The sequence below is a fragment of the Lineus longissimus genome, chromosome 5 (genome assembly GCF_910592395.1).
Source record: "Lineus longissimus chromosome 5, tnLinLong1.2, whole genome shotgun sequence".
In the NCBI taxonomy this organism is placed as follows: domain Eukaryota; kingdom Metazoa; phylum Nemertea; class Pilidiophora; order Heteronemertea; family Lineidae; genus Lineus; species Lineus longissimus.
Window position 1 is genome coordinate 117767 of NC_088312.1, and position 26933 is coordinate 144699.

The window sequence follows — 26933 nt, forward strand, 5'->3', positions numbered from 1 at the left end:
AAACTGAGTTTTGACCATGAGGTTCAGGATGTGGAGCACCAAGTGGCTCACTTGCCCGGCGATGCGTAAAATTATACGATTATAACACATCTTCTATACAAATAGGAGAACCAGTTTATAGTAGACATTGCCGTTGTAATCGTAAAGATAATTGCATGTTCAGTGGAACACCTCGGTCAGCAGGAGACAGTCCTGCAGGGTGTGTTCAGTCACAACACGTTTACTGCAACAACACAGTGTACATCAGCAAAACTTTCAACCAATCAGAAGGAAGCAAATTTGTGACGTCCAACTCGTAAAACATGTAGATCCATGTTGGAGGGTGACGAAGTGTCAGAATCATATATCGTCTTTCGTCAGGCCTTAACCGGTATAAACGAAGGTCAATGAAACTCTCCTCATCTACATTGTTTGCTTCATGTTCTAATCCAATGAATAGTTGCGATACTGATTAAAGATACATGTATATACATGTATCTTAAATTTGAATTAGTGATGAAATGAATTTTAACCTTATACTCACGCAGCGCTTATAAAGGCATCATTAAGCTCTGTTCTCGATTTGCCTGAAGCCTATTGCTCCTTTCGAGATGTCCAGTACTGTTCGTCAGACGTCATGACAATTCACAATAAAATCTTTCAGCGCAAATATTCCAAGCCTGGTTGGCATAACCACTGGGAGAACGTATCGGTATTTCATCTTCAAGTGAATGTATAGGTGAGCTATGGATTAGTATTTGAGAACAGCGCTTTTCTGTCAAAGAAATAAGTTACATTCCATCTGGCTTTGCGTAAAGTTGGCATACTTCATGTACAGCGCCCCGCAAAGAATCCCTTTGCATTTTCCACCAGTTTCGCATGAACCAAATCTTAAGATCTTTTGCAGTAGTCGAACCTTCAACTTGTTTACCTGGTTTTCTCGAATTTCCCAATCAGCTAGTCTCCGCGTTCTCCTGCACTGTTCTCCGTCATCCAGCGGTACTGCCGCGCTGAGATCGATTGAACCATCTCCACCTTAGGACTACCTTATTGGACAGATCAAGGATAGCCCTGAGGATTGGCATTAAGATAGGGTAAGTAAACCTCTTTAATCCAAGAGCTAATCAAGTTCTAGTTTATGATACTTGTTGATCTCATAACACGCCCTTCGCTTTCAATGAGACGACATTGTTAAGCTCATGGTCACCTCATGACCTTGAACTAGGATAGAATAAGGGCCATCACTAAAGGGTTGCACGCTACGGTTTCTCAGTTCGATGGTTTAAAAGGAATGCACGATCAGAAAGAAAATAACATTCAAAGGTCAAAGGGGCATTTCTAAGATTATCTCAAAGTCAGTATCAGTCAATATCAATTTGATTGGCAACAAAATTCCAGTCAAACCCAGCTTTTTTCTCAAAGCGTCTTTCACCACACGTTTCTCATGGTATGGTGATAAATTCGCACAACAAGAGGTCATCTGCAATGGGCGAACGCCCCTTATTGATTTGAACTTCAAAAGTATCCGATGATAACGGCAAACTGTTTGAAATCTCATGCCTCTGTCAGTTGATCAGTTGATAAGGCGTAAAACGAAGGGCCACTTAGGTACCCTCGCTTAAAAGTTTGGAGGTAATGGCTGTCTCAGAATAAGTTGATGAGTATACTGAATGCGCTGGCTGTTTTTTGCCCTCAGTTGTTTGCAGAAACCATGCGATGCCTTGGGCTATTGGCAGTATGGAGTGAGACGTTTATTTACGGAAAGCAGCGATGAGAAAGGCCGAGTCCTCTGATCTTTAACTTTCACAGCAGGATTTTACCTACAAATTTCAATACCTTATGTCAGCAGTGTGTTTGTGAGGAAGATTCTTCTTCTTCACCTTCACAGCTGCAGTGTTTCTACGGACCTCGTGACCTTGGACAACCTTTAAAGATCACTAGCATCTGTTGGAACCCCGTTGCCCTTTTTACCCATCCATTTAAACTGCAGATGTCAGTAACTGGGATAATACTGGGAACTCATGTTGTTGTTGAGCTGGCGAAACCTCTAACTTTCAAGGTCAGTTTTTTCCTAAGTGTTTGTTATCAAAGGTAGACTATCTTGAAATGTTAGAGAATTGCGCATTGCCGCCCATCAATTCGTTAGCAAAATGCCCAAAGGTCAATTGGTATCAGGCCATTTGTTGCTAAAGAGAAATTTTCGTGAATTGAAGAATAGTAACTTGGATGACATGACATGACTACTACTATTATCACACGCCATTTTACGGTTGAGGGAACGCCAACATAGCCACGGTGCAATCAAGCTAGTGATTTTGTGAGGCCTATTCTACCACACCATGCAATTTTGAAGAGATAGTGCCTTGTTGAAAGATTGAAAGCCTGAGAAATGTCTACTTGAGTGAATATCTTTACGCAGGTGGAACTGCATACTGGTATATACGAACATAAAGTATAGAGAAGAAAAAGTTTCAGGAAAGAAAAAGTAAGACTCGTCTCTCTGCACTGCTCAAGTGTGTCTGTCAGTGACGGTTTCCTTTAGATTAATATTGTACCTGGTGAACTAACAAGTTACAGGAATAGTATGTTGATTGCATCGAGACTCAACTATAGACAGCATACGAATATTCAAGCATCGCCACTCTACTCTTCAAGCGGTCTGAACCAAATTAAGTTGGACGTAGCATGTGGTACGTTATATGTTCAGATTTGGGACAGTATACAGTGTGAAAATGCTTTTTAAATATTTGATAAATGGATCTGTGTATTATATTAGCATACCACAATCTCGAAGAGGTAGGAAACAGGTGTTGTAGCGAGTGGTAGTACTCCTAACATCTTCTGTGCAGAATGGAATGGAATGGAACGCCCTTTACCTGGCCAGAAGCTGTGAGGTACAATCGCTCCCAGAAGTCTAGTTAGCTAAATTGACATTCTGTTCAGGGGAAGAATAAGCTCTTGGGAATGAATCCATTTGATTTTAAACAAAAGTTGTTGCAGAGAAACATAGATCGCAACTGGTGCAACTACGCACAAGTATAGTGTTCGTAAATGTTGAAACGAGCCAAATAAAACAAGCCAAACTGAACGAACCATATGCACAATCTAAACATGAAATTGAAGATTACGTTTCGATGTAGAGAACTTGAATGGCATTCACCACCTTCTCAGGAATCCCGTAACTTCATGGATGGCAAAACGAGTAGTCCTGGTGATTGAGTCGAAGGCCTTCTTGAAGTCAATAAAGGTTATATTGAGAACGTGCAGAGAACTGAAATGGCATTCACCACCTTCTCTTGAATTCCATAACTTCATGAATGACAGACATAGCAATCATGTCATTGATCCAGTCGAAGGCTTTCTTGAGGTCAATAAAGGTTATGTTGAGTGGAAACTGCTGATCCTGGAAGCCAACCATGGTCCTCAGGAGGATGTACATCTACTGGGCACAACTTCTTCCCTTCTGGAAGCCGGCCTGGTGGATCGACTTGATCTAAGGATTTTGTAGTCGACCTTGGCAGCGAAAGACATGAGGCTGACTTCCCTGTAGTTGGACCTCATGAATAAGACTCCTTCCCTCAGCAGCGGGACCATGATGTTAATGATGGACCGTTTGGGTGGTTGCAGTGTTGTCTACACTTCACCGAAGAAGTTTTGGTTCAGCCATTTGGTCACCACCTTCTTGGAGTGCTCAAATCAAAACAGTATTCTCGAAACGACTGTGAGGCAAATTTGAAAATGGCCGTTTTTCCGTGACTGTATATCCTCCATCCAGCTCATTTAAAGGTGATCTTAGTACATAGCCATGTAATGATATCCCTACATTGTTATCTGTAAACGGTACAGAAGTATCATTATTGCAAATCATGTACTTTTCCTCTTCAGATCCTACCATAAAATCCAACCTCATATGACAAATTGACTTGACTTTCAATATGACGGCCGGCTCGGAGGGAAAGATTGGCATCTTTGTGGGTATATTGGTGATCGGATTCTGCGCCTGGTGGAGCCTGGATGACGAGAATGATCACGTTGTGCGGGTCCTGCGGAGACCTCCGGATAACGAGTATGATTATATCATAGGTAAATAACGAAGTTCTCCATGCTTTGTCAAGGTCTCCGTGTGGTCGCGTTCGCATCTTGATCAACCACACCGACTTGCTGACAGCACGCTAGTATCCAGTCATGCCAGCTGAGTCTTCGTAATGTAGAAAACCTCTGCTCACCTTGACGGTCTAATCCGAATTTCTCTCATCTGCTTCGACGTCAACATTTTGTCCACTCTGATCAAAACACTCATTGAGGAAAACCCATAGCAGCCAGATTGCAGTCAAAGTCTCTATCTTTCTCTAGTTGGCGCTGGTACAGCAGGATGCGTGCTAGCCAACAGGCTGAGCGAGGACCCCGAGACTAGCGTCCTCTTGATAGAGGCTGGTGGTGATGGGACACATCCTAGCCTGGAGGTCCCAGGTGATGCTCGCAGTATGCTGCACACGACTCATGATTGGAAGTACCGAACCGTGAGGCAACCGAGAGCGTGTCAAGGCATGACCAACCAGGTCAGTATGCAGCAACTTAATCGCTTAAAAAAGACGCCCTTGTGCTCTCTTTAGATCTGACTTGCTTGTACCGATGAGCTGAGCTGAAATAGGATTCACTGAGAACACATTCCTATGCCGAATCGGGGAATGGAAGTGTTTTGATAAGTTTGAAAATGCAATGATTATGGTAATAAATGTAGATTTGTAAACGTAGGCATTTCAAAGAGGGGGCGTCTCCTTTGTCTTTAATTTCGACTTGATCTCTTGCAGTCGTGTCAGTGGCCCACAGGGAAGACCCTGGGTGGCACAAGCGCCATTAACGGGATGGTGCACGCTCGGGGAAGTCGTCATGACTTCGATGGCTGGGAGAATATGGGAGCAAGAGGCTGGAACTACGAGGAGGTGCTACCGTACTTCATCAAGTCAGAGAACATGCAAGATCCGGAGTTATCGAAATCCCGTAAGTTGATGAAGTGTCGTCTGACCATATTTAGCTCAGGCTTGTTGGTGTATAATTTCATGTGTTACGGTTTCCTTCCTCATGCTCACCTCTATTCTATTTCGATATTCTAGAAAAGGATTTGTTGCTAAAGTATCCATTGAAGATACTGTATCTCACTCAATACTTTGGCACTTCTGGCCATGGGAGGACGTAAGAATAACAACCCACTATAGTTATTATCCGTTGTCTTTTCAGCCTACCACGGAACCTCCGGACCAATGAAGATAACCGTCACCAAGGTGTCACCAATTGGAGATTACTTCTACGAAGCTGGCCTCGAACTCAACATGTCCTCCGGGGAGGACTACAATGGCGCAGAACTCGAAGGTTGGTGTTATACTATACTTATCACACAAACACTCGACGAGATTACGAAATGGTAAGATCCGATTTTGCTTTGTCAGACCATAGGCTAGTCTCTGCTTCCTGTGCGATCACAACTTGGTCGACATTGACTTGTGAAAGCTTTTAAAGATGACATGCGTTTGTCATCACAGATGCAAAGTCAGCAAATCATCTCAGCCAGCTAATCCAATACTTTTTTATTTCAGGTATTCATTACGCCCAAACCAATATATTTGAGGGCAAAAGAGCGAGCACCTCTAGGATGTACCTCTATCCTGTCATGACAAGGGATAACTTACACGTGGTGGTACACGGGCATGTCACGAAGGTGGGCAAGCGACCAATTATATTCCCGACTTCTAACTATACTCCCTACTTTGAAAGCACTGCTGGTTCTTTAATTTACTGTATTGCATGCATACAGTTGCATTTATAACGATGGGATAATGTTACAGACAACTCACCTAACATAAGCTCTTATCTTTTCTCTACAAGTGGTGGTATCAGCATTCTCAATAACATTGCCTTTAATACATTTCAGATCCTTTTTAAAGGCACTGCTGCCATCGGTGTAGAATACATGCTGAAGAATGGCACGAAGATATCAGTGATGGCGGGTAAAGAAGTCATCGTTTCAGCTGGGGCCATCGGGAGTCCACATCTACTCTTGTTATCTGGTGTTGGACCCAAGGAGCAATTGTCAAGGTTAGGCGTAAGTAGGATGTTAAGTGCAGAAATTCATTGACGAAGTGACTCTCGTTGGCTTAATTGTTTGATGTGTTTACACGTAGCAACGAAGTCTCTGCGCAATTGCAGGAGATTGGCATCGTGTTGGAAGAAGACCACTGGTGAGGAAGGACATCATGGTCATGCCCTGGAATGCATACGGTGGTGGAGGAGCACCTGTTTTCTTCTAGATTCCGCAGACCGCAGTTTTCGCAGACCTCCAAGTGAGCCAGAACCTCCAGGACCATGTGTGTACATGGCATACTCATATTCGGCTTGTTGTTTCTTCCAGATTCCAGTTGTCGCAGACCTCCCCGTTGGCCAGAACCTCCAGGACCATGTGTGTACATGGGGGCCCGAGGTCCTTATATCTCAACCTCTATCCATCCTTGAGGAGGACATAGATACATTCGGAGTCAAGTTTGAATATCAGATGTATAAGACAGGTGAGGAATCATGTTCAACCTCGGAGCATATGATATGATTGTTAAACTGTTGCCAGGCAATTGACCCGAGACATTGATCTTGACTGCAAGGCTGATGACACCACTTCGCTCCAGGTTCATTCCCGGGTTAGGCATTAGGTGGTGCAGACCATGAAAGGCAGGATCATCCCAAAGCCGGGTGTTGCTGTCCACGTTGTATTCTTGATGGAGTAGCATGAGATTAAATTAGGCTTCTGGTGGCGCCATACAGTAGCTTTAAACAGAAGGGAGCATGAAAACACATTCAGAGTGTACAGAAATGACAAATATGGATGGCTTATGGAAGAACATTGCAGTGATAAGTTTTGTTACATCTACAATTCCGTGTGTCTTACAGGAATGAGGGCCAAAGGTTATGGCTTGGACAACCTGATCTGGCTCAGAACCAAGTATCAACAGGAACTCTGGCCGGACATCCAAATCCATATCATCCCTGAACTGGCGGGAACCGATAAGAAAGGTGTCACCATGAAGAAGTTCTTTGGTTTTGATGCTGAGGTAAGTCGTCTGGTAACTCTTCCTGCCACTATTCACGTTTTCGAACTGCCAGTTGCCAAACAGATTACCAATAACTAACTTCGAGCCGAATATTTATTCACACCCGCCTTATGAATATTGGATCCTACTCTTTGAGCAAGTGATCCAAAGACAATGCAGCCAATAGTCACCTTGAAGGAAGGAAGAGCCCATCGACTATGTTACTTGTTTTTAGGCCTACTTTGAGGAGTAGCAAGTTTAGGTATTAAGGTGACCAAGGTAAAACCTTATCGAATGTGGACCTATCCTGGCCAATTGGAACTGATCACCCTAAATAACAAAGACGATGTTTAATGAACTATTCCTGCCTGTTGTCTGACCAGTTCTATTCGCCACTGTGGGAACAAGTCATGTACACATTCGAGTCTTTCCTGATTCCTCGTCACATGGGATTACTATTCCTTTCTGGTGTTCTTATTGTTGCAGCTATGGGAACAATATTACAACCACCGTCGAGGCAAGCATGGCTTCACCCCCATGATCAGCCTGACACGGCCAAAGTCCAAGGGCTACCTCCGGCTTAAAACCAAGGATCCAAAGGACCATCCAATCATTGATCCGAATTATTATGCAGATGACGACGACGTCAAGAGAATTATTGAAGGTAAGGTAGGCCTAATTTGGCACAGCTGTCATAGAAATGGATAGAAAATGCACTTAGACTGTGTTCGATATCCACTTGATGGCTCTTTTGGGCATGTTTTGAACTCCGTGAGTTTGCCACGAATCGGGCGGTCGGCATTGGTTCCTCATTGTCCCCCCATTACCTGTTGGCCTGAGTGTGTCCGTGCACCTGGCCAGGTAGGCTCTCACTGGTCTGAAACTGTCGGCTCTCCTGGAAGATATGGTGTGCACTGATTTTGGTCTGCCTTCTAATGAGAGTGAACTGGCTGTAACACTAATCCTCACGTGGGATTCTAGCCTCTTAGTCGTGTTCTTAGAAAGGTCACTAATTTGCAGCAGTAAGAGTGAGGGGTTGCTATAACTACATTCCTTAATGAGGTAATGAGGACTATGAATAAGACGTGGTCAATGTTCCTGTTGAATCCCAGAATGTCTTTTTCGGACCAACGCAACTTTGACAAGCGCCATTCACATAAGGCTTTGGTTCCTCTTCTATGTAGTTGGTTGCTTTACATCGACAGGCATCAAATTCCTTGAGAAAGTGATCAGCACAGAATGGATGCAGAAGATAGGCTCGAGGATGCGGGATGATGAGACTAAGTTCCCCGATTGTTACGAGTTTGACGCTGGTACTGAGCCTTACTGGAGGTGTGTGATTGCCAGGATCTCTGCTAGTCTATTCCACTACACCAGTACCTGTAAGATGGGAGCGCCAAATGATCCGACCGCAGTTGTTGACCCAACACTGAGGTAAGAACATTCACAGGTCGTTTAAGCCCCAGCACTTCTACAAACTACATGCTCAAAATGAACCAACATCACCAATATCATCAGTCCCAAAACTTTTTTGACTTTGAAAATTTTTCAAAATTTTGGACTGACTCACTGATGAAAAAATTTCTTAAGTTCAAATATTTTTTCACTTTTTTTCTGCTCAAAATGAACCAAGGTTTTTTCTCACCATTTCACCATACGGGCCAAGGCTCAATTAGTCATGGCTGTTCCTCATTCCCAAGATTCGAGATATATTGGCGTTGGTGCTCCACATGTCATTGCTCAGTATCCCCAGTATGCACGCTGCAGCTGCCTGATTCATCAGAGCACTGTTAACAGCGACTATTCCCACTTTCAGAGTTCGAAGCCTTCGCAACCTTCGAGTGGTTGATGCGTCTGTCATGCCGTTCGTCATTTCTTCTGGAACCAATGCAGCCACGGTTATGATCGCAGAGAAAGCTGCTGATATGATGAAGGGAATCAGCACGGTCAAGAAGGTTGATCTACCCAAGACCTCGTAGTCGACAAACAGCGATTATGTGCTGCTGATATGATAAAGGGAGTCAGCACAGTCAAGAAGGTTGATCTACCCAAGACCTCGTAGTCGACAAACAGCGATTATGTGCTGCTGATATGATAAAGGGAATCAGCACAGTCAAGAAGGTTGATCTATCCAAAGACCTCGCAGTCAACAAATAGCGATGATGTTCTTGAATACTCTATTATACACAATCAACGGAAAGGTTTACCGAAATAGTGGCCCTCCCATCTCGATTCGTGTTGGTCTTAATTGCCCCCTGAACTAATCTGATAAAACTTGCGGGCTTTCGGTTTACCACTTTACTGTCAAGGTAAACACTTTTGTCGATTTTGATCGGGCGATGCTGTTGTTAAGCTTTTGTCAAGGCTCTTGAGCACAGCGTCTCATCGGAACAATGTTATATCAGCGTAATACAGAGAAATTGATTTTGAGGATTGTGACTCATCAAATGACCATCATTATTCCAGCTACAGGCCCGCACTTTCCCAGGATGCAGAGGAATTTGGGTGTACGCTATACCACCACGTAGATGCAACATAGTCAATTAATCCTAAGATATGCATGCATGTTGACCAGACACTTTGTGCATCCAACCAAGGGATCTATACCTACATCACGTATTTATCATTATAGTTAAAAATCAGCGAAATAATTCATACCCATCACCCTGCAGTGCCACTGATGACACTTATTGCCACCAGTGGGCCACTGTTGGCTCACTGGTGGCAATGCTAATCAAGGGGTCGGACCGAATCATCGGCCCATCCGGTGAATTCCAGCGGTGGTCCACCGATTGTTGCTACCTGGGTTATGTCCCAGCTACTTGCAGTCTTGCCAAAGTGCCATATAATTTGTTCAGCAGTTCATCTTTGTGATATTTATTTATAAGCATTGTATTAAGTAGCTTTCGTATTTAGTATAACGGTATTTCTCAAGCTTCTTTCTATATCTTTTTATATCCATTCAGGATGTGGTGTTGTCATTTTGTTGCATATTTTGGCGAGGATGAACTAGATTCTCCCTATTTGATATCTCTGTGCCAACGCTTTATGGAAGCCGGATGTAATGGTGTCAGAGCCGCCTTGATTCGGGATCTCTTTTTGCCTTTTAATAAATCTGTTTCTTTATTTGCAAAGCATGTGTCAGTCGTCTTTTCTGACAATACGCGCATCAGTCACTCGGCAAGGTAACTTTTCGACGCTGCCGCCTGGTGGTGATGATAATGATGTCCACCTTGGGTGAAGTGCAGGACGAGGCGGGCTTGAGTTAAGTGCTTCATTTACCACGTTCTAGGGATAAAAAGTAGTCCCCACAGCCGCGGTAACCACAGTAGGAAGGCCGAAGTTCCTGCATGCCTTTAGGCATTGGATAGTGCCTGTCGGCGTTACACAACTTTACACTCCGGTAGCAGTGGACCGGACGCGAGTTTTTTTTACAGGGAGGTTCATACCATTGTTTACATTGACAGCCAATCAGAGCTCAGTAACTTCACCTGACGTCATCAAGTAAGAAACGCACGTGTTGTTAGTCAGTAAACAAGATCAGCGATGCACATTGACAAATGGTGCGAGTTCGAATCTCGGAAGGACCCAAAAAATTATGCACTTTTTGTTTATATTGCTTTTTTTCATTTACTTAATTATTTAAATAATGAATTAAATGTACACAACGGTACGAACCTACCTGTAAAAAAAACCTCGCGGACTGGACTTGTTCCAATTAGGATGACGCAATGGACTGCCCCGAGAGTCTACACAACAGACTTAGACAATGGATGTGAGATAGCGGCTGCCTGGTTGGCCACACCCTTCTTGAATATTTTTTGCGACTGGTCAAGGCTACAGAGTCAAATAAATGGTTCGGATCTTGGTTCCGGTGTAACATCTGTGGTTGTTCCCCATGTGTCAGTGTTTCCAAACAATAGGCAGCTAGAGAGACCACGACTTTTCAATAGGGGGGATACACAGAAAAACTTGTCAATCTATTTTTGAGCGTTCCCAAACAATGAGGGGAAACACTCAAAAACAGAAACACTCAAAAACATTACACCGGATCTGTGTAGAAATGCGGACTCCTACCATACTGTAAAATCGACCAGGAGCCTTTCACACGCGAGTGTATTTTCGTTTCGAAGACATGAATGCGGCTTCATATCACGGCAACTATGGAATAGGTCAGCTGCATTTTAACACGAAAAACAAATCAAACCAAAAAACTTGCGAAATTTTCTGAAATAATTCACACTTTTCGACCGAATAAAACTACTTTTTATTATTCAACCAATAGGCCTAAGTAAGTTTTAGAGATAGCTCCACTTTCGGTACCAGATTCTAATGACAATAGGATTGAATAAACTGATAAGATATTGCATTATTTTCACATTTCTTGTTCATCCTTCCGTCTGTACATTTTCTGTTCAGTCACTGAGTCATTGGCAGTGCCCTCTGCAGTCACAGTGCATTGCATGTATGTTACTATAGGCTAGTTGTGTGCAATGTGGGGACCCTGCAATGGCATGCATTTCCATTTGATATATTGAATGCTGTTCGTGATGGACTTTTATGTCATGGTAAACTTACGCTGTCGCTGCCTGTGAAAAGGGCTTGCAAATGAAACCGTCTGTTGTATTTTTCATTATTCCAGCAAAATGGATGAGAAAGAAGTGTTGTCAATGAACCAAATCTCTGATGATGTTAAGATGGCCAGGGAGTATGCATTACTCAGCAACTATGATACATCCCTTGTGTATTATCAAGCTGTCATTCAACAGATTCAGAAGTTCCTCGTGACTATGAAAGATCAGGATAGAAGGCTCAAGTGGCAAAAGGTAGGCTGCCACACTGATCAGCTCTGCAGATGGTCATCTCTGTTGATTGGGGAGGGGAGTTCAGTTGCCTTTTTTAGCAAGAAAATACATGTAGAACTTGTAAAAGGTAGGAGACTTACTTCCTTAGTCAGGCTGAAGTTTTTACATGTATTCCTCAGAAGCCAAACAGAGTAATCGTGTTTTCCTTGGTTGGTTGAGAGGGATACCACCACTAGCTACGTGTAATGAGCAATCTTTCTCCCAGAAATTGTAAATGCTTCAGATGTGTACAGAACATGTCTGAATTGTCTACCTCGTGTTTTATGCTCCAGGTTCGATCAGAACTGGCCCAAGAATACGAGCATGTGAAGGATATCGTCACAACTCTGGCCAGTTTTAAGCTTGATGATGGGGTGAGTGGCGACATGGGCAGGATGAGGATGGATGACGGCAGACAGATAAGGCAAGCACCACAGGACGTCCCAACACGAGATCCCGATGTATGGCCTCCACCAACTCCAGTCGAACATAGGTAGGCCATTTTTATAGCTTGGTCATCCCTCATGCAACGCCCAGCCAAACACTCCTCCCCTGTGTTTATCCTTGGCTACCTTTTTAGATACAGAGTGAGTGTTGATGATGAAGCTGAGTGGAAATGGATCTGGACCAATCTCTTTGAAAAGCTCTTTGAATACCTTATCAATACTAACTGTAGTTCGAAGTCATTTTTGAATTTTCCAAAGGACGTTTAATTTGTACATGCTTTCTTGTGCCCTTTCTGGTGTTTAGTGTGATCGATTGCTTCTTTCTTGTGCCCTTTCTGGTGTTTAGTGTGATCAATTACTTCTTTCTTGTGCCCTTTCTGGTGTTTAGTGTGATAAATTGCTTCTTTGCTTCAGACCATCACCGAATATCCGAGGAGGCATTAGCAAACCAGCAGCTAGGAAGCCTGAACCATCCAAACCATCAGGGGCCAGACAGCCGTATAAACCAAGTGGTGGAGCAAGTAACGACGTCAAGAAACGAGGGGGTGTGCCTGAGAGAAAAGGTGCAGAGCAAAATAAGAGGGATAACAAACCTGTCAAAAAGGGCCAGGTTAGTATTAGCCTTGGACAGGAGCTGGTGCGTGCAGCCTGGGAATGCCACAAAGTGTAGATGAACCTATTGGTAACTTCGTTGTTCATTCATCAGATAGTTGTAACAGCTGTGAACAGCACCTTGACAGGTAGCAGGTATACTTAGATTTGTTGAGTTTCTTACCAAGGCATATAGATACTAAGTGAACTGTTCTGCTTGCAATCTGAATCTTTTGCTGTCATCATCTAATGATATATATGGTACTTTGACCTTTACAGGAAGGTGAAGGTGAAGAGAAGAAGTTTGAAGGTCAAGGATTTGACAAGGAATTGATTGAGATGTTGGAGAGGGATATAGTGTGCAGGAATATCAATGTGAAATGGTGTGTACATGTACAACTCATGATCAATGTGTAAATGGTCCTTGTTAGTCCTGTAACCACAGATTATCAACAGAAGCCTATTGTATCAACTAACGATTATCAAAGATCGAACGGTCTTTGACCCCAGCAATGAAGTAGGGCAGTTGATGAAGAAGGCTCTTGTGTAGGTGCTGGTGGCAGTCCTACAGAAGGCCATCAATGCCTGACCTGTATATTGGATAGAACGGTCTTTGACCCCAGCAATGAAGTAGGGCAGTTGATGAAGAAGGCTCTTGTGTAGGTGCTGGTGGCAGTCCTACAGAAGGCCATCGATGCCTGACCTGTATATTGGATAGAACGGTCTTTGACCCCAGCAATGAAGTAGGGCAGTTGATGAAGAAGGCTCTTGTGTAGGTGCTGGTGGCAGTCCTACAGAAGGCCATCAATGCCTGACCTGTATATTGGATAGAACGGTCTTTGACCCCAGCAATGAAGTAGGGCAGTTGATGAAGAAGGCTCTTGTGTAGGTGCTGGTGGCAGTCCTCCAGAAGGCCATCGATGCCTGACCTGTATATTGGATAGAACGGTCTTTGACCCCAGCAATGAAGTAGGGCAGTTGATGAAGAAGGCTCTTGTGTAGGTGCTGGTGGCAGTCCTACAGAAGGCCATCGATGCCTGACCTGTATATTGGATAGAACGGTCTTTGACCCCAGCAATGAAGTAGGGCAGTTGATGAAGAAGGCTCTTGTGTAGGTGCTGGTGGCAGTCCTACAGAAGGCCATCGATGCCTGACCTGTTTATTGGATAGAACGGTCTTTGACCCCAGCAATGAAGTAGGGCAGTTGATGAAGAAGGCTCTTGTGCAGGTGCTGGTGGCAGTCCTACAGAAGGCCATCGATGCCTGACCTGTATATTGGATAGAACGGTCTTTGACCCCAGCAATGAAGTAGGGCAGTTGATGAAGAAGGCTCTTGTGCAGGTGCTGGTGGCAGTCCTACAGAAGGCCATCGATGCCTGACCTGTATATTGGATAGAACGGTCTTTGACCCCAGCAATGAAGTAGGGCAGTTGATGAAGAAGGCTCTTGTGTAGGTGCTGGTGGCAGTCCTACAGAAGGCCATCGATGCCTGACCTGTATATTGGATAGAACGGTCTTTGACCCCAGCAATGAAGTAGGGCAGTTGATGAAGAAGGCTCTTGTGTAGGTGCTGGTGGCAGTCCTACAGAAGGCCATCGATGCCTGACCTGTATATTGGAAGAGCCCTCGATGCTCCTGTGTGATTCATTCACATATTTCTCCTTCTGTCTTATTCCAGGGACGACATAGCAGATTTAGGAGAGGCTAAGCGATTATTGAAAGAGGCTGTAGTGTTACCACTCTGTATTCCTGATTTTTTCACTGGTATCCGCAGACCCTGGAAGGTAATGTCAACCTGTATCATATTTGCATATCACTCCTTGTTCAATGTGATGTATTTACTGACCTTCCAATTCTTACCTGTTGACACCAAGGGTTGACTCTAACTAGTCGTGTAAGTTTGGGTCACAACATGTAGCAGCATGTTTCTGGGTGGAAGATGTCTATGATTAAACGTTTGATAGCAGAAAGTTTGGGGATGACGTTTGTACCTTATGGGGAAGTGTTCTGGACGTGCTGGAGATGTCATCATATACCCGACTATCACTTGTACTGTAATGTTTAACTGTTGCAGGGTGTCCTGATGGTGGGGCCTCCAGGGACCGGCAAGACATTACTCGCTAAAGCAGTTGCCACCGAATGTGGTACGACCTTTTTCAGCGTCTCGTCCTCAACTCTTGCGTCAAAATGGAGGGGCGAATCAGAAAAATTAGTCCGCCTACTTTTTGAAATGGTAAGGATGTCAAAGTGAGAGGTGATAAAATGTGTTTTTTCTTGCAGGGTGTTTTGATGGTTGGTCCTCCTGGGACTGGTAAGACTTTATTAGCCAAGGCCGTTGCCACTGAATGTGGCACTACCTTTTTCAGCGTGACATCAGCGACCTTGGCCTCAAAGTTTCGGGGGGAATCTGAGAAGCTAGTCCGTGTCCTCTTTGATATGGTACAGTTGATCATCTACATCTCCTGGGCATGTGCTGCTTACTTTTTCAGTAGACATTTTCTCCCTTGCCTGCGGTTATTCATTGTCAAGAATGGTTGACACCAATTGCCTCGAATTACTTTTCTTTGTATCTTCTCTGATCTTCAGTTGTTTTGTTAGATTAGGGTGCTGGAATCTAAGGAATGTTTACTACTCAAAAATATATGTTTCCACTTCTTACTGCATGGTTTTATTACATGTAGGGCTCATTCTTGTAGCATGGTTGATGGCGGTTAAAGTCAGATTGGTCTCCATTTTGAAGTTTTGTTGCCATGGACCTCTTGCCTGAATAATGTGACCGCTGCTTCTCATCATGTGGTCCCCGGTTGTGGAATGCCCTACCGGAGCACATCAGGGGGGCGGACGCGCTGCTTGCTTTTAAACGACTCCTAAAATCCTGGCTGTTCGAGGAAGCATTTCTTGGTGGGGAGGTAGCGCCTTGAGCAGGTTTACCTGGAGTTTGGCGCTCTATAAGACATTGTTGATTGATTGATTGATTGATAACAGAGGGAGCATGATGAATTCAGGTTTGCATTGCACATGCTTTATGATTAATGTACATGAAATGAATGTTGTGATGTTTTTATACTGAAATCTTCTAATGATCTTTGAAAGTTCTTTTGTTATGAGGTCTTGTATTCTACTCTAAATGTTCTACTGACTCTAGTATTACTTTCCGTACAAATGGAATGATGTGGTGAAAAGCATGATAAACACAGTTTACCTTGATACAGATGATAGATCACTCCGTATGTTGTCATAACTCCGTTTCAGGTCACAACAACTAAAATCGCTGGTGTGCGTAACGATAGCAGCTCATAGAGGAGGGTGTCCTTGAGACTTGTCCATTGTTTACTCTCACTACTGTGGCATAAGTACTCTTGTCTCACTCTACATTGGTTCAACAACTTACCTTTCTCGTGTGTCCTCGGGCAGCTCACTCGGATATTGTCTCAATTGTGTTACTAGCAATTGACTTTCTACTATGAATCTTTTACAGGCTAGGTTTTATGCTCCCAGTACCATCTTCATTGACGAGATTGACTCGTTGTGTTCACAGAGAGGTGGCAGCTCTGAGCACGAGTCGAGCAGGAGGGTCAAATCGGAGATTCTCGTCCAGATGGATGGTAAGTGTGAGAGAATATCACACAGACAGAAGTCACTGTCTTTCTGCTCGCATATATCATGCCTCTCTTTGTAATATCACTGTGTGATGAGTCTTCATTGGAGGGTTGTGGTCTTCAGACGTCAAAATGTAATCAACTATTCCATGAAATAAAGTGTGGTAACCAAGTAGCTGTTTGTTGTAGGTGTGGATGCTGGCAGTGATGATGCAACTAAGATCGTGATGGTGCTGGCTGCTACCAACTTCCCATGGGATCTAGATGAGGCATTGAGAAGGAGGCTGGAGAAGAGGATTTACATTCCATTGCCATCAGGTAAACCAGGAAACCAAGTGATATGCAGGGGTTCCTTAGTTGGGCACATCTCGCACTTGCAACATGTATAGACTTCAGAAACACGTGTAGTTACATGAGAAAGGGATGAAGTATCTTGGCTCGCGTTATAATGAACTCCAGCTTTATCTACTCTCTCTCATAACTTACAGTTGAGGGATGTGAGCAGCTGCTGAAGATCAACCTGAAGACAGTCGAACTCCATCCTGACGTCAACTTGGCGGCCATTGCAGCTAAGATGGAGGGATATTCTGGGGCGGATGTCACAAACGTTTGCAGGTAAATGAGTTTTGTGCTAATGAGGGCCAAGGAGCTAAAAGCTCTAATTAGTGAACACCCCTTGAAATGGATCAATAATGCATATCCTTTGAATTGTTTGTATCCAAAACCATGACGTTCTTTGACCCTCAAAGTGGTCCTAAAGAAGGACCCGGGTCAAACGGGTCAAAAACGGGTCAAAACTGCAGTCGTCTCTTCCATTTCAGGGATGCAGCCATGATGTCTATGCGGCGGGCTATTCAAGGCCTTACTCCAGAGCAGATTCGAAACATGCCCAAGTCTGAGTTGGCCAAGCCGCTGACCATGACTGATTTAGAGGAAGCGATCCAGAAAGTAAACAAAACTGTCTCGAAGGAGGACATCGAGAGATATTCTAAGTGGATGAATGAATTTGGATCAGTCTAAAACACATGCTAAGCTGAGGGCTGACAATCACTGGCTTCCTAATGAACCCTTATTCAAAACATTAATCAACTCTTCAGGCAGATTGTCTCTACTCTATATCAGGTCACCAGTCAGGTCCATCTTACACCAATTTGATACTGTGAGGAGCATCGGACACAAAAGGTTTTTGTATTGAATCTATACTTGAGTTATTTGTTGTCACATTCTCTGTCATGTGTTGATGTGGAAATGCAATGCACAGTAATGTAAAGAGCATCCTCTTTGCTTTATTATGTAAATACAATCGAATTTCACTGCTCATTTGTTTATTCACTTAAAATATCTGTGATGTTAAATATTCTGATTTGCTAGATTATGCTTTTCATTTTGTTCAGGAATGATACATGTATGCTAGAGATACCTTATTGTGGTGTTTTGCACATTTAATAAAGTTCTTCAAATCTTACAGGCAATCGTTGTTCCTCAATGCGATAACTGGCAGCGAGATGTTTTGTTTTCATTGAGCCATCGAGCTTGGAGCTTCAGATATGAACAACCAGCCTCAACATGAAGTGCCAAACAGGGTGTCTCAACCTTCAAGGCAGGAGCTCGATGGAGCTTCAGTGTTGGGCGTTCAGATATGAACAACCAGCCTCAACATGAAGTGCCAAACAGGGTGTCTCATCCTTCAAGGCAGGAGCTCGATGGAGGTCATCATCCCAGGTGGTGGGAACCAGTCCGAATATAGTCACACTCCCATCAAAAGCTTGATTTCCCCATAAAGTTACTTATTCCCATATCATAAAGTCATGCTCCATTTCCTTACTTCATACAAATTCCTCTTTCTGCTGGCTGCATCACCTTCAGCTCTTCACAAAGATGAGGTTGGAATTTTCAAACGTCCATCATATCCGTCTGAAATTGGATAAAAACTTGATGAGAAATACCGTCCAGCCCTTGAGAATAATGTTCGAGAATGGAGTTTGAGACTAGATACAACAGAATGAATGTTACAGTCATTCAAAAGCATCGGTCAAAACAATCTGAAACTGCATTGTATGTGAGCCTGATGAAAGGAACGGCTTCTTGCAGTTGCCCAGAAGAGGAAACTAAGGTACCAAGGGAGCTCTTGCGAACATCATCCTGCACTACGCAGTGAAAGGCAGTCTGACAGTTACTTCCCTTATCGTCATACACTCATTATAGGTGACACCACACTCATTATAGATGACACCACACTCATTATAGATGACACCGCACTCATTATAGATGACACCACACTCATTATAGATGACACCACACTCATTATAGATGACACCACACTCATTATAGGTGACACTACACTCATTATAGGTGACACTACACTCATTATAGATGATGTCATTCTTCACCATATTGCTCTCAAACCATTGTTAGCATTAACTTGGATATCAAAACTATACAAACGTAATAAACTCAAATAACATTCATGATTCGATAAAAGGCCAGATAATTTAATAACCAAGCACTCGCCCTACAATACGTATAATACGATCAACTTTTTGACTACAACAACATACGATACAAGCCGCTCAAACATCGGCATTACCAAAGAAAAAAGATGACATCTAAAATCAAGCGAGATTCATCGTCAACATGATTATGAATATAACAAATTGCGCTTTTTGTCGTCTAGATTAGTTTATAATTCGCTTAGTTGCGGACGCCGCCAAAACTTTTATGCTGTCTGTTCAATTATTCAAAACTAATAATGGGAGAACCACATATGTGTTTTGTTCCGCTCCGCATTTCGAAGATGCATTACAGATTCCTTGGCTTAAAACTTCATTTCCATCTTCATTTTACTTTACACGTATCACTGTATTACACTTGTGATTTAACAGCAGTTTGGTAATTACTGAGACCAGGAGATTTTTCAAATGATTACAGACTTGTGGATCGCGGAATCCCTACTAGAATGTCTTATTTAGCCGCTGATTCTCTTTACGGAAGAAAACAGAAACACGCTCCCATTTACAACATTTAAAGTGGGCCTCGACTATAAGGAAGAGTGTGTGCACAGATCACCTGTCATTCATTCCTAGAGTACTGTAGGTAGAGGTTCTCCTAGTGCATCAGGAAATGCGATATTCTACTACCTGGATGAGTCATCACATGGTAGGGTCTACCGGAGGCCCATCTTCAAGGAGTAAACTGGTGTGGACGCATAACGGCTAAATGAGCAAGACGGATATCTCGGTGGTTTGGTAGAAATATTCTGCAGTACAAGCATGTTAGATGTATGCTACTATGGTTGCTATACGCTACATTAATCGCCGATGTTGCATAAATGCTGCTGGCACTACTGACCCAGGAGATCGCTCTCTTTCCAAAACGCCGTAGCTAATCCACTAAACATTAAATGTATTTAAGCAATGCTATTAAATGCAAAATAGTAAAGGTCCCTAATAGCAATCTATCGCATATGATACAGAAAGCAATTCATCATTATTTGCACTTAATGCTCTGTACGAGCTTCTATGCCCTGATCGTTTTGCGGCTATGGAATGTAAAAGCGAGAGTGTCGTCGTCATTCTCATTCCGAACGGATGTAATGCATGCCATAGACAGAACGTCAAGTCACTAAATGGTAACTTCAGTTGAAATGAAAAGTGTGTGAGAGTAAACTGAACTGAATCATGTTCTGCTTGTTAGAGTTGTTTTAGTAGATGGCCGTCCACCATTAAAGTTAAAGGCGTTGATGTTGAGATAGCCAAGGAGATCCTCTTCTCATATGTGGCCGTTGATAGCCTCTCTGATGAAGTGCCTCGTTTGTTATGACTTGTGGATGCACTACCAGTTGGCCTCCACATGGTCAGAACGTCCTTGGTCAAAGCAAAGGCGAGCCCGATGTACACTCCAGTGAGACTATTGAACAAGTCAAGCAGACACCAAATAGCAACATGTCCGTAGAATACGCCAACGAACACAATAATCCAGGTGGACCCCATGAGAGAGGACAACCTGATGTAGATCATGAACTGACGGCGGTTCTTAGGGTCCCTTTTCGCCTGCTGGGCAATCTTCCTTGTCCAGAAGATGGACAGCGATGTTATGGTGAAGAGGATGATGTTCGAAGTTGTGAGCAGACCAACTGGGATGATGAAGGCGTAGAGAACGCCATCTCCTTCACTGAGCCAACAGTATAGTTTCGTATATGCCGGTATTGGTCGGTAGCCTATTGCCAACAGCTCCCGATGTTCTAGCAAGATTGAGATGACCACAACACAAGCTGGAACACCATAAGCGTAGAGGGTGTAGAGGACTAAAGCCTTGTAGTTTGGGTGCTCCCGAATCGGAGTGAGTTTGGCTGTGAAAGTCCACATCATGTTGAACGCGATCGCGTTCATCCAGAAGAAAGTGGACAGCCAAAAAAAGTGGATAATGATTGCGATTATTTCACAGGCATTCGGGTTGGAGGTCTTGTCTATTGCAATTAAGGAAAGCAGCTGAGATAATGCCAAAGTTGTGCACAGGTTCATGAGCAGTAATCCGGGAAGCGTTCGGAGATTGGCAAACACGCAGTAGGTCAATAACGTAAAGGCTAGGCAGAGAAGAGAGAGAGACAGCCCTGCGACTGTAATCACTGTTCTTGCTAAACTCACTCCTATCTTCCCTTCTTCAAAACATCCGAACACAAAGTTGCCAAAGATCACGTTTTCCTTGAGTCTATTTCCAGATGCCTTGAACCTCAGTTCACCAGATATCACATCAAACTTATCAAGGCTGTGATTGGTGAGACGACAGTTTGAGAATCTCCTGGCGTACTTGTCACAGACGACGACGTACATGTCCGTTTCGTTCATAAACCACGTGAGATTCTTAAAGTCAAACCCGCTCCTCATTGTGTTTAAATATCGTCTGCTCTCTGTCGTGTTCCGAATATAAACAACCTCTCCTTCTTCGCACTGAAGAGGGAAGATGACATCCCGTGAAAATACCCTATAACCAACCTTGACTTGATGTTTCCTTTCATTAAAGAATTGTATATGATGGACAAGCTTCTGCACTTCGATGAGAGACATTTTGTAGTGACTCATGTAAGCAGTGAATGTAGTGTTTGGACCAAATTGTATCTCCTTCCCGTCCAGAAGGCCAACCACTTCATCTGACAAATTGGAATCTAAGGTCACGTTGATCTCTTTGATATCTTTCACAAAGTATTCAAAGTTTTCCAGGTATAGGTTTTCGATTATTGCAGGAAGCAAAGACGAGCCCCAGATGTCTTTCTCTTCGAGATCGTCATCGGATAAAACTATCGTAAACTTTGGGTGTATCGTGATATTCAAGTGGAGACTGCCCTCACCGGATCCGAGTATAGGCGGCGAATATGCCTCGTCGAACGGGTCACGGACACACTTACCCTCCCACTCTACGTGACCTAAGTCACAACGCCGAAGGAACACACAGATCTTGGTGTTTTCATCAAATAACTCGCCAGGGTTGCATCGCCTTACTTGGCGAAGGTTCATCAGCGAGTCAAGTGGAATAAACAAGTCGGAACCTATATCTGGGCTGAAATCATGAATGAGTTTCGGAGGGTGGTGTACCCTGATTGGCGGGGGGCAAAATAGGTCCCATTCCTTGATACCATTGCACTTTGCACAGAACATGTTCTTGAATCTGACCGTCCCAGTCATATGTGGTATCCGCGCGTAGACGTTAGCATTATACAACATACACTCATTGTCAAGAACTGAGTAATCCTTGAGGCTGTTACGGAGATGCGGATCACAAGTCGAGATGATTTCACTCTGGTTCACCTTATCCAAGTGATTGTACTTGTAGGTGTTATATGAACATTCCCTTAAGAAGTAGGTGGTAGGCTCGGCAGGGACAGCCTTGAAATCCGTACACAATCCACCGCGAATATTATGTCCTTGGTTAGTGTTGCTGAATAATATTCTGAATACGGTTGATAAACGGACATCCTGTATAGACTGTTTGCTGATTTGGACTTTCCATGTCGTGATATTGCTAAGACCTAAGTCATGACATTGGGCGCAGTACAGATTCCTGAAGACCACACCATTACCAACAACAGGGATGCGTTTATAGATATCGCAAGGTTGTTCATCCTCGCAAGCTGATTTTACATATCCACTCACAGATTCGGGACACTTTGTCACAGATGTGTAGCCAACTTCGGCACATCCATAGTAATCCTTGTAATGCAGGATGTCGTTGGCTAGCAGGAGTACCATGCCTATTCCGTGGGTACACTCCTGCATGTGCTCGAGACAACAGTCATGGAGCAGCTCGCAGTAAATGTCACAGTAACACGGGATGTACTCCACAATGTTTGTCTTCGGCCGGCAGCTCCCGCCCGCCCCACAGTAATGTTCAGGACACGTAAAGTAGACGAATCCACTTCTTGTGGTGAAGATGTGTGGTTTGACTTCGTAGAATCCATGGCAGGGCTGGATCAACCATAGCGCTGTAAAGAAAGAAGAAGGTCGATTTGACATCTAAGCTTTACATGTAACTGCCGATCTAAATGTACCAATTTCGCTAAGGGGAAGTCGGGTCGGGCCCAGCAAGTCCCTCCAGTCTTTACTCAAACGTGCCGGCATTTAGCCAGTATCGGGCCAGTCTCGGCAGGAATATGTTTCTTTGCCGGACTTCAACCAAGGTTCACCAACGTTTGGCCAAGGTCGGGCCATTTGGCTGCCCTAAACAGAATATTTTAGAAGCATTAAAAATTATTTGTTTCAAAAACTCTAAAAAGTACACAATATTGCCCTTAACCGTAATATCACATAACATTGCAAAACGTGCAGCCCACTTTAATGCACGGGTTGCTAGAAGAAACGCCCCACTTCATTACAAAAACCAATTGGATGAAAAATACATTTTTGACTATATTTTGAAGAATTTTAGATTCGTTACGGAGAACTCCGGCCACATTTAAAGCCCTTGAAAGACTACAAGCCACTTCATTCTGGTGTAGATGGCTTTGGGCTTTCTGACCACCCTGGGTGGGTTGCCCACCTAGGGTCATACTGAGAGACTTGTGTAGAAAAAAGAAAGGATACTAATGGGATCATCTAAATGAAATAATGTTAGACCAAATTCCAGAGCAGCCCTATAGTCTCAAGGCCTATACTATTCTTGGCACAACTTGGCCGATATCGGCTGCCAGCATCGGCCCGATGTCGTGGTCAACTTTGGGCCGATATCTTGCTGGCTGAGCATTACCGGCGTCACCATGCAGAGGCTAATAGAAGGTAAAACCTACCTATGAGTAAGAATCCCTCGCAAAGGATCAACCTCTCCATGGTTTCTCGGAGTGCATGGAGTAAAGTCCCTGCAAGATCATTGTGCGGACAACACGAGTAAGAGTGCCATCCTCAACCTCAGCTCATTCACAAATCAGCCAATTACGACTCTTCTCTATTCGCTCGTTCCATTTGGCGGTTATTTTATATGAAAATTTGATGATTCCGCCTGTCTAAAATGGTCCATTTCTATTATTCAATTAGTGGTGCCTAGAGGATTAATATAACATCCGATGAAATAGTATGGGAATGCTTTATTTGTCAGGATGATGACACAACCGTAATGAAGCAGTTTATTATGGTCAGTACCAGTCCACCAAGCTCATAGGGATCAGTCGCGAAATAGCTGATACTGAACCATCGGTCAGGAGCCATCCCAACTGATACTGCAGCATCGGTCAGGAGCGAGAGAGATGAGACAGTCACAGTCCCTGTGCATTGGAGCATCTAAAGCATCTATTCCATGACTAGAGTCCTTGCAAAATTCTGTATACTTCATTGAGCTTCCACCTCTCAGTCTCTAAGCTCGGTGGTCTATAAACGGTTTGTAAGCGTTGACAGTCTAGTGGCGCGGCCTTATACGGACAGATCGTGAGGGCAGTTTGGGGTTTCGTCGACGGTGCTTGCATGCATTGGTCGTATCCCCAAGAAACCTTTACAAAAACATACATGATGAGAGACATGAGGCAGTCACAGACAGGCCAAATCAGTATTGGTTGCTCTGCCAAGTTGTCAACATGGTGAGAGAGATGAGGCAGTCACAGCCAGGCCGAATCAGTCCTGGCTGCTCTGCCAAGTTGTCAACATGGCGAGAGAGATGACGCAGTCACAGAGTGAGATGAGGAAATCACAGCCAGGCCGAATCAGTCCTGGCAGCCCCACTGTGTTGACAGCATGATGAGAGAGATGAAACGGCCATAGCCAGGCCGAATTAGTCCTGGCTGAACCGGCTTCTCGAGACCACATACCGATGGTATCCATCAATATGTGTCTCCTTGACTGATGTAAACAGTACCGGTACCATTATGGAGGATGTAGGGGCATGCAATGGCTGTATGGGATGATAGGTCATGCCCCAGACATCGACAATCGGTGATCCTCAATATTGGTCACCATGGCATGCATGCATGCATATCTTAGAATTAATTAACTATGTTACATATACATGGCTGTATAGCAAAATAGTCAAAATTAGCAAAGATATGCACATGTCACTGTGCTACGAGTATTAGGTCAGCAGGCGTTCGTCTATTTATTTATTTATTTATTATTAAAACCTCCAGTAAAGGAGAATCAAATATTTTACAGGTTTAAAACTACAATGTACAACCTAACAAGTTCAGTCCATACTTTACAAATTTAAAACTGAATGTACCGGGTATAACCATGGAGGCATTATAAATATAAGTAATAAAATATAAAATTATAATGCCACCATGGTATAACCTAACAGATTGAATTAAAAAGCCCGTGTGAGCAATCTCACCATGGTGTGCTCAGCCGAACCCCTCGTGTCGTACCCGCTGCTGAGGAGGAGACCGTGTAATGAGTCCACAATCCCATCCTCCGCAGCAGGGACAACCGGACGGTCAGCCGAGCGACACCGAGGAGAGAACGCTAGGGAGGCGGGCGCCACACCGAGATCGATCACAGAATCCAGAAGGGTGCCCTTTATGCACCCGGCACCAGAGGCCCACTTTGCCAAAAGAACACAGTTCAGGGCTCCGGCGGGGGAATCATGCCGGAAGATTCGTTTGAAGAGAGAACACTTTGAATCATTGATGCTGTTGCTAATACTTTCAATTCCAAGGGCTTCCAGTAGCTTGGAATGATGGCTTCTCTTAGGAAGACCCAAGAGGCGTTTAACTTGGTTGCTCTGGAATCTTTCGAGAATTTGCCTCTCCAAACTACGCAAATATAAAAAGTGACAACCATATGTAAGAATGGGTCGGACAGTACTGTTCCATAAAAACGTTTTTACCTCACTAGATAAACCTGGATAACACATCCCGTTCTGGAGTAAGCCGTAAACTCTACAGCGTGCGGCCGAGACCCTTCTCTCGACATGAGAGCCCCCCGTAAGACCAGCAGTAAAGTTGACTCCAAGGATCTCAGCTTGTTCTACATTTAAAATCTGATCGGGACCTAGCAGCCAAGCAGGGCTCTGCTCAAATTTGTTAGCCCCAAAGATTACACACCGTGTTTTGGCTATTCCAAAGGTGAAACGCCATCTATCAGCGTAGACGAAACACATGTCAATAAGAGCCTGTAAACCAGGGATAGTGGCAGCCAGCAGTGTCACATCATCAGCAAATGCAAAATTGTTAAAAATATGTTTAGCTATACATAGCCCATGCTCTGACTTCGAAAGATCAGACAAGAGATCATCAAGGAACATAATGAAAAAGATAGGTGACAACAGGCTACCTTGACGGATACCTCTAGTTACCTGAAAGTAGTCACTAAATTGCCCGTTCCATTATTCTATTACGCAATCACGATTACTTCAAATACATTGAGCGGAGAAACGAAAGTTTTTAAAATACCTAACTAATTTCTGAAAGATCAATATTTTGGTTTTGCTAATGTGCCTTCACTAATATGTTCTTTCGTTTTCATCTCAAGAAATATCAACCTGAAAGTGATCTTGATTTTATCGATAGATACCTCTTACACTAATCAATATTCTAATGTAAGAGTTTTTTTAATATATTAGTCATAACAATTTTACAATACCCAAAATATGGGTCATACCAGCAGACCACAGGCCTAGTCTACATATAGGCCCCTACTATAAATCAGATACTTGGTCCTGGTCAATTGGACAGATCACCACTCGAAAGAGATTGTCCCCATGTTTATTAGAAATGTCTTTAGGACCGACTGACTGATGAGACTGTCCATATGATTATTGGAGATGTCTCTTGGACAAATTTCTCTTCGAGTAATTTCTGATTGAGGAGCCAGCACAATTAAATACTCCATTGGCATGTGGAATGTTATCATCAGTATCTTTGTCATAATTCTGTATCCACTTTCATCTCGGTTGTGTTGGCATTTGTTTCAGGTCTCGCACATTCCC

The 26933-nt window shown here is 43.6% G+C and overlaps 3 protein-coding genes across 6 annotated transcripts; 2 read left to right on the forward strand and 1 right to left on the reverse strand.

Moving 5' to 3' along the window:
- The first annotated feature begins 558 nt into the window (after positions 1 to 558).
- Positions 559 to 10192, forward strand: LOC135487602 (alcohol dehydrogenase [acceptor]-like). 3 transcript variants are annotated; one of them, XM_064771552.1, is made up of 13 exons: positions 559 to 718; positions 937 to 1073; positions 3865 to 4062; positions 4333 to 4538; positions 4791 to 4980; positions 5218 to 5349; positions 5574 to 5695; positions 5909 to 6079; positions 6386 to 6539; positions 6916 to 7076; positions 7542 to 7719; positions 8261 to 8489; positions 8872 to 10192. In XM_064771552.1, exons 3-13 carry the CDS (start codon positions 3915 to 3917, stop codon positions 9032 to 9034), a joined length of 1854 nt encoding a protein of 617 aa, XP_064627622.1. In that variant the 5' UTR covers positions 559 to 718; positions 937 to 1073; positions 3865 to 3914; the 3' UTR covers positions 9035 to 10192. The 3 variants fall into 3 exon arrangements, with proteins under 3 accessions (XP_064627622.1, XP_064627621.1, XP_064627623.1); XM_064771551.1 differs by lacking the exon at positions 559 to 718 and having other exon boundaries at positions 758 to 1073; XM_064771553.1 differs by lacking the exons at positions 559 to 718; positions 937 to 1073 and adding an exon at positions 2019 to 2038.
- Positions 10193 to 11243: 1051 nt separating this feature from the next.
- LOC135488288 (katanin p60 ATPase-containing subunit A-like 1) lies at positions 11244 to 18000 on the forward strand. Of its 2 annotated transcripts, none has more exons than XM_064772833.1 (11): positions 11244 to 11346; positions 11698 to 11881; positions 12193 to 12392; positions 12760 to 12955; positions 13216 to 13319; positions 14615 to 14720; positions 15011 to 15169; positions 16415 to 16541; positions 16725 to 16853; positions 17024 to 17150; positions 17357 to 18000. In XM_064772833.1, the coding sequence occupies exons 2-11, from the start codon at positions 11702 to 11704 to the stop codon at positions 17553 to 17555; spliced, it is 1527 nt and encodes a 508-aa protein (XP_064628903.1). In that variant the 5' UTR covers positions 11244 to 11346; positions 11698 to 11701; the 3' UTR covers positions 17556 to 18000. The 2 variants fall into 2 exon arrangements, with proteins under 2 accessions (XP_064628903.1, XP_064628904.1); XM_064772834.1 differs by lacking the exon at positions 15011 to 15169 and adding an exon at positions 15217 to 15375.
- Positions 18001 to 19014: 1014 nt separating this feature from the next.
- On the reverse strand, positions 19015 to 23851 carry LOC135487688 (uncharacterized). Its single transcript, XM_064771730.1, has 2 exons — positions 23812 to 23851; positions 19015 to 23010 (listed from the first exon to the last, which is right to left on the reverse strand). The coding sequence occupies exons 1-2, from the start codon at positions 23849 to 23851 to the stop codon at positions 20225 to 20227; spliced, it is 2826 nt and encodes a 941-aa protein (XP_064627800.1). The 3' UTR covers positions 19015 to 20224.
- Between the last annotated feature and the right edge of the window lie 3082 nt (positions 23852 to 26933).